General features: G+C 52.1%; 1 protein-coding gene across 1 annotated transcript; it reads left to right on the top strand.

Moving 5' to 3' along the window:
* Nucleotides 1-274: 274 nt before the first annotated feature.
* On the top strand, nucleotides 275-4,130 carry Aplnr (apelin receptor). The gene has a single exon (XM_076844568.2). It carries the CDS (start codon nucleotides 789-791, stop codon nucleotides 1,929-1,931), a length of 1,143 nt encoding a protein of 380 aa, XP_076700683.1. The 5' UTR covers nucleotides 275-788; the 3' UTR covers nucleotides 1,932-4,130.
* Nucleotides 4,131-7,685: the final 3,555 nt, after the last annotated feature.

Raw genomic sequence — 7,685 nt, 5'->3', positions numbered from 1 at the left:
GAGGGAGGTAGAGAGACACAGTCCTAGTGGGAAGTGTGGTCTGGGTCGGGGGCAGGAGTGCAGGAAGGGAGCGGAGGGACAGACCCACTGGCCGGGAGGGCCTGCCAGATGCTGGGACTGTCCTGTGAAATCTCACACCCTCCTGGCCCCCTGCCTTCCTTGGCTCCAGGTCAGACTGGATTCCAGTCTGCATAATTTGTCCCATTGAGATGACAACAGGAGGGTGTAGAGGACTGAGAAGGGGGTGCCCTAAAGGGCAGGCATGAGGTGGTGGCCAGAGCCAACTGGAGGGATGGAGACTCCGGTGAAGGTGGGTGTCGCCCAGAGGGAGGGGGCGGGGCCAGGAGGAGCTGCAGCCCTGCCGAGCGCAGATAACAGTCCGCCCAGCACAGCAGGGGTCAATTCAGTCTACTGGCCCAGTGACACGAAGAGGAAAAAAAAAAAAAGTGGGCTGTAACTTAAAGATCTTAAGACTCACAAGTGAGGGGTTGGTCTGGGGGTGGGAGGAGGGAGTGACGGGTGAGGAGTGGAGACAGCAGCCCAGGAGGGTGCAAGGAAGTATCTTAGCTGAGGCTGGAGAGAGTGGGGGGAAGTCTGCAGGGACAGACATCCTCCAGGGTCCAGAATCCAGAGCAGCTCCTCCTGCCTGCCTGGAAGGGCTCTGAGCATTGCTGCCCTTCTTGGCCACTGAGGCTCAAGCCAGCAGCCCAGGGTGTTTGCTGTTGGTGACAGAGCCACGAAGCTGGTAGCTCTGGGACTCCCTGCCCATCTTCTTCTCCACTCCCGGCATGGAGGAAGGTGGAGATTTCGACATTTATTATGGGGCAGACAACCAGTCTGAGTGTGAGTACACGGACTGGAAGTCCTCGGGGGCGCTCATCCCCGCCATCTACATGCTGGTCTTCCTCCTGGGCACCACGGGCAACGGCCTGGTGCTCTGGACGGTGTTTCGGAGCAGCCGGGAGAAGAGGCGCTCAGCTGACATCTTCATTGCCAGCCTGGCCGTGGCCGACCTGACCTTCGTGGTGACCTTGCCACTGTGGGCCACCTACACGTACCGGGAGTATGACTGGCCCTTTGGGACCTTCTCCTGCAAGCTCAGCAGTTACCTCATCTTTGTCAACATGTATGCCAGCGTCTTTTGTCTCACCGGCCTCAGCTTCGACCGCTACCTGGCCATCGTGAGGCCAGTGGCCAATGCCCGGCTGAGGCTGCGCGTCAGCGGGGCGGTGGCCACGGCCGTCCTGTGGGTGCTGGCCGCCCTCCTGGCTGTGCCCGTCATGGTGTTCCGCTCCACTGGGAACTTGGAGAATAGCACCAAGGTGCAGTGCTACATGGACTACTCCATGGTGGCCACCTCGGGCTCCGAGTGGGCCTGGGAGGTGGGCCTGGGGGTGTCGTCCACCGCCGTGGGCTTCGTGGTGCCCTTCACCATCATGTTCACCTGCTACTTCTTCATCGCCCAGACCATTGCGGGCCACTTCCGCAAGGAGCGCATCGAGGGCCTGCGGAAGCGCCGCCGGCTGCTCAGCATCATCGTGGTGCTGGTGGTGACCTTTGCCCTGTGCTGGATGCCCTACCACCTGGTGAAGACGCTCTACATGCTGGGCAGCCTGCTGCACTGGCCCTGCGACTTCGACATCTTCCTCATGAACGTCTTCCCCTATTGCACCTGCATCAGCTACGTCAACAGCTGCCTCAATCCCTTCCTCTACGCCTTCTTCGACCCTCGTTTCCGCCAGGCCTGCACCTCCATGCTCTGCTGGGGCCGCAGCACATGTGGGGCCAGCTCCCACAGCAGCAGCGGGGAGAAGTCCGCCAGCTACTCTTCTGGGCACAGCCAGGGGCCCAGCCCCATTGTGGGGAAAGGTGGAGAGCAGACACAAGAGAAATCCATCCCCTACAGCCAAGAGACCCTTGTGGTCGACTAGGGCTGGAACCAGAGAGAAGCCTGGCTCCCCTGGCCTGTCCCAACCTCTGCTCTTGCTCTCTGCGAATCAGGTAGCACCGCTGCACCTTCTCTTTGCACCTGCCCCCTGCCCTGACTCCATCTTGATCTCCTCTGCTTTCTTCATTCTTTCTTAGACCTTTGGGATTGAGCAGAAAGAGGCTGAGCCCTGCAGTCAGTCCTGTGCTCTGCTACTTAGTACCTGTGAGATGGCCTCGCCCAAGGCTCACTTTCCCCTCTGTATCAATGGAGGAAAATCATGCAGACCCTAAAACATTGATGTGTGAGAACGGATCCAAACTGGGCTTCCTTCCACCCTTTTCTGAGATCTTTGGCTTCTTTTCTCTCTCCTTCCTTTGAGGTTCCCTCTAACTCTGCAAGTTTTACTGTTAATCCTCATCTTCTAGCTGCAAGCTCTCTCCCCACATGGATTGCCCCCTTCTCAGTCCTTCCTTCATCCTCATTTACTTTCGTCCTGCAGGGCTCCCAAGGGTTAAGGATCCTGAAGCTTGCAAAGACTGACCCTGCCCATGCCCTTACCCTGTTTTCTGAAAGCCAGCTAAGGAGTGGGCTGGAGCTGTGACGAGCTGTGTGTCAGCAAAGAATTAACGCTCCAGTCGCCGGGGCCAGGAGCTCCAGGATGTTTCCTAAAACTGGATCAGTTCTCTGTCATTTCAGGCACCAGGGCCACCGTGATCCCTGTAGAGAGCTTCCCTTCTTGCAGAGTCTCTGTGATACCGACCACAGATCCCCTAGATCCTTTCCTTCTTCCTCTGTAGTCGGTGAGAATTGGACAGCAATGGGCTGATGAAGCTACGGAGTTTTACTACTTGGTTTTAGCACATGAATGGGGAGCTGGGAAGGGAGAACAGAGAAGAGGCGCTGGAGGGCTGTCTGTGTTGTTCTGTGTGCTGCTTGGCTTCCCCCTCCCCCAATCCCCATCCCTCCAACCTCCTCTGGAACTGTGAACCACAGGTCTTTCTCCCACCTCCCGCTCCGACCCCGTCATCTCCCCGATGTTTTTCCTGGGTGCTTGTGCCAGGAAAAACTTGGTTGGGGTGAGGATGCTTGCTTTTTGTCTGTGTGAATATATAAATACACATATCTCTATATGGATGAACATAACATGGTGAATGTCATGGATGAGAACTTGGATGGATCCCTGCTCCCTTCCCCTCTCCCCCGCCATTATGTCTCTGCTTGTCACACTGTACCCTTGAAGGAAGAAGAGACACATGGAGGCAATATAGAATAAAAATGAGTGCACCCCCACTGGATTTGGGGGCTCCAACGGCTGGTCCGTACTTTAAAAAGTCTACGTTTGACCTGTCTGTCTGCAGGGACATCCTTCCCAGGAGCATCTGGGGCCCAAGGCTCGGGAAGGAAGTCCTACTGAGCTGGGTTCCCATCCCTGCTGTAGTTCTACGGTGGGAAGAAGAGGCTGGTCAGAGGTTCCCTTGGCCCTCCCCACACCTCCCCACCCCGTTTTGAGTTTATTTCTCTCATTTATCTTTCTTTTTCCCAGGGTCAGTGGTCCCCTTCCCAAGGAGGGGGTGAGAGGCACAGGGTGGGCTTTGTCTCCCCTCACCATCAGGACTGAATCTCCTGGCTTCTGAGACTGGGTTGGGGGCTGGGGACAGGGAGTAGAGCAGTCCTGGAGGGGCTGGGGGCCTGGTGTCCATACTGCCCGAGGGACCTCAAGGACAAAATTAATCATGGGGCCTTTTCGAGCTGGAAATGGGGTGTGTGTATTCCGGTTTTGTTCTTGAAGGACTCTGGAAATGAAGGACAAGATGTGGACACAGACGGGAAGAGCCCAGCTTGGTGTAAATGGACATGTCGGCCATCCCCGGGATGGAGGTGGCTCTGGGAACAGAGGGGGAACAGAGGGGCACTGGCTCCTCTCAGCTTAGTCTCCCCATCTCAGGCCAGAACATCCCACAGAGGCCGAGCGCCACCCTCAAGGCATCCAGTCAAGACTGCGGGAGGCTCTAGAGGGCCAGAGGGTGCCCCCGAGACTCTCCTGAGTGAACCGCAGGGACTTCCTGCCCGACACCCAGGCACGGTCTGGGACAGCGGCAGAGAAGGCTGCCTTCTCCCCTTCTCCCCTTCCGCGGAATGCCTGTGCTCCTCGCTGCCCTTGTTAGTCACTGTGTTCATCAAATAAAACTGTTTTGTGTAACTGTCGTGTCCAGAGCCTCTTCTCACCAAGGTGTCCTGGGATGAAGGAGAGAAGCCAGCTGGTGGGGGTTTCAGCAGGAGGTGGAATGAGGCGAGGGGAGCAGAGGGAGCCTACGGCAGGGAGCCACATGGGAAACGGGAAAGGGGGGGTGTGAGCAGATGGTGATCAGACACCAGCGAGGGAAAGGATGAGGCGAGGAGAAGGAGATACAGGAACCGGGAGCTGCCAGGCGCTGTGCTCTGAAAGCCACAGAACACATGGACACACATTTGGGATCCAGAGCACAGGTCTGGGGGAAAGTAGCAGCATTTACTGTGTTCACCATCCCTAGAAGCCCCTCGGATGATTTCTTGAGAATGCCAGGCTGAGGGAGGCCTGCACCCTGATACATTCTTCCCAAATTAAAGTGGGCACAAGAAAACCAAAGAGTCAGAGAAAACTGGGCTCCAGGTGGTCATGTGTCAGGGGGAAGAAGAGGCTAAAATGATCCTGGGGGGTGGGAAATGATCCGTCCCAAGATTTCACCACCGTCAGCAGAGACCTTCCGGGGGCCAGTCATGTTATCATGTGACACGAAAGCAGTCACCACAGTAGAGCTGATGGTAATGATGAGCTCACATGCACGGAGTTTTACCTCTGGGCTAAGCGTCTTCCAAGCATTACCTCATTTAACCCTCGGAGCCATCCTCTGTGAGGGGCAGTTCAGTCTACTTCTGATGAAAAGAGATTCACTAGGTCTCTTGATCAAGGTCACCTAATTGGTACATGGAAGAGCCAGGCCTGGGGCCAGGTGAATCTGTCCACCTCCTAAGCCCACGCTCTGAACGGTGGTACCGGCGCTTCTTCCAAAGTACAGATGAGGCAGCATCAGGTGGTTGGGAAGGAAGCGAGACCTCATCTGTAAGACCCTGGGTACATGTGAAGACTGAGGCACTGAACAGAGAGGAAAGGGATGGTGGAAAAGCCTGAGGAGGGAGGGCGGGGGGGGGGAGAGAGAGAGAGAGAGAGAGAGAGAGAGAGAGAGAGAGAGAGAGAGAGAAAGAGAGAGAGAGGAAGGAGAGACAGAGAGTCAGTAATAAGAGTCAGGGAGGAGAGAGAAACAGAGATGGCAAAAATAGAGGTCTAGAAAGAAGGGGAATGGGGGGGAGAGAGAGAGAGAGAGAGAGAGAGAGAGAGAGAGAGAGAGAGAGAGAGAGAGAAACACCTAACCTAGGTGGGAAGACAAAACCAAGATGCAAAGGGGGCTGATGTCAAGGAAAGAGAACCTGTTTTCCCTCTACTGAAACACACCCCTGGGAAAGCCCTTCAGGAATTTATGGTTGTAATAAGGAGCTGAGGTTGGTCTTTTTTTTTTTTAAACAGATGCTGTTAAAAAAAAGAAAGTAAAGTCCTTCAAAACAAACAAACAAACAAAAACTCTCCTGAGGGAATTGACTCCTTCAGGCCTTTCTCTCACTCACACTGGTCCTCAGTATTATTTACACGCCCTGGCCTGGGAGCAGGCTCTGCTGGCGGAGACACACCAGCAATGTGTGGCTGTGATTGAAGGGTATGATCTGAGAGAGTGAAGGCCCGCAGTGTCCTTGGGCCGTCCGTGGTGAAGACAAAGGCGGGAGTCCAGGCAGGCGCCAGGCGAGACTGCAGAGGTGCCAGGAGCCTCCCCTCTGCAGTGGGCAGGGGTGAGCACAGCCTCTGCACGGAAGCAGGGGGCTCATCCTTGCTTTACCCATCGCTACCCTGACTCTGGAAGTCAGAGAAGATCTTGTCTGCACCTCACAGTGTGGATGCCAAGAAGATCGGGGCTGGGGCGAAAATCAGAATCTCTCTCGGCAGTTGGAGTAGGGGATGGAGTTTTTTTTTTTTTTTTTTTTTTTTTAAACTTGGTGATTCCCAGTTTCTTCCCTTCCTTGGCATCTTCCTCTGCTACCTACTAGAGCCTCCTAATCAGGGGCTGGGATTTCAGGACCCTCTCACTCTGAGCTTGTTAAATAAGATGCTGAGAGTGGGCCCTTTGGAAAGACCATGCCTCATGCTGTAGAAGCCAGGGTGACACCCAGAACAACAGGGGATGGCACACCTAGCCCTCAGTTTGGTACCACTCTGTCTGAGGTCCAGGGAGTTGGCAGATTTCAGGGCCTGATCCAGTGGGTACAGTTTTTCAGAGGAAATTTTAGGACCAATTCTAGAAATTTTCATGTACAGTTTGCTGATGTATCAAAGCAACGTTCATTTATATTTACTAATTCAGTCCGTTTTTTCTGTTATTGTATCAAAACACCCAAGGCTGGTTAATTTGTAAATAAAAAGAGATTTATTCAGTTCATCGTTCCAGAGACCCAAGAACACAGTGCTGCATCTGCTCAACTTCTTGTGAAGACCTCATGTTGCATCAATTCAGGGAAGAGAATTGGAAGGACGATTGGCCACATGCAGAAAAGGCCACATGCATGGGGTGGCCTTGCTTTGTAATAACCCACTATCACAAACAGTAATCCAATTTTTTATCATGATATTGGTGATATTTTATTTATTTTTAATCTCTTTTTTATTTATATGTGACAGTGGAATGCATTACAATTCTTATTACACATATAGAACATTTCGTATCTCTGGTTGTATACAAAGTATATTCACACCAATTTGTGTCTTCACACATGTACTTTGGATAATAATGTTCATCACATGCCACCATCATTTCTTACCCCATGCCCCCTCCTTTTTCCTCCTACCCCTCTGCTCTATCTAGAATTCATCTATTCCTCCCATGCTCCCTCTCCCTATTCCACTATGAATCAGCCTCCTTATATCAGAGAAAACATTTGGCATTTGGTTTTTTGGGATTGGCTAACTTCACTTAGCATTATTTTCTCTAACTCCATCCATTTGCTTGCAAATGCCATGATTTTATTCTCTTTTATTACTGAGTAATATTCCATTGTGTATATATGCCACGTTTGTTTTACCATTCATCTACTGAAGGGCATCTAGGTTGGTTCCATAGTTTAGCTATTGTGAATTGTGCTGCTATAAACATTTATGTGGCTGTGTCCCTGTAGTATGCTGTTTTTAAATCCTTTGGATATAGACTGAGGAGAGGGATAGCTGGGTCAAATGGTAGTTCCATTCCCAATTTTCCAAGAAATCCCCATACTGCTTTCCATATTGGCTGTACCAATTTGCAGTCCCACGAGCAGTGTCTGAGTGTACCTTTGATGGACTCAAACTAAAAAGTTTCTTCTCAGCAAAAGAAACAATCTGTGAGATGAACAGAGAGCCTACATTTTGGGAGCAAATCTTTACCCCTCACATATCAGATAGAGCACTAATCTCTAGGGTATATAAAGAACTCATAAAGCTAACCCCCCCCCCCAAAAAAAAAGAACAAAAACCAAACCAAAACAAAACAAAAAGACCCAACCAAATCAATAAATGGGCCAAGGACCTGAACAGACACTTCTCAAAAGATGACATGCAATCAATCAACAAATATATGAAAAAATGTTCATCATCGCTAGTAGTAATCCAATTTTAAAAGACTTGACTCCCTAATTGAGT

The sequence above is a fragment of the Callospermophilus lateralis genome, chromosome 2, assembly GCF_048772815.1.
Source record: "Callospermophilus lateralis isolate mCalLat2 chromosome 2, mCalLat2.hap1, whole genome shotgun sequence".
Lineage (NCBI taxonomy): Eukaryota > Metazoa > Chordata > Mammalia > Rodentia > Sciuridae > Callospermophilus > Callospermophilus lateralis.
The sequence above is the reverse complement of the archived record's forward strand: the minus strand, read 5'-3'. Positions and strand labels throughout refer to the sequence as shown.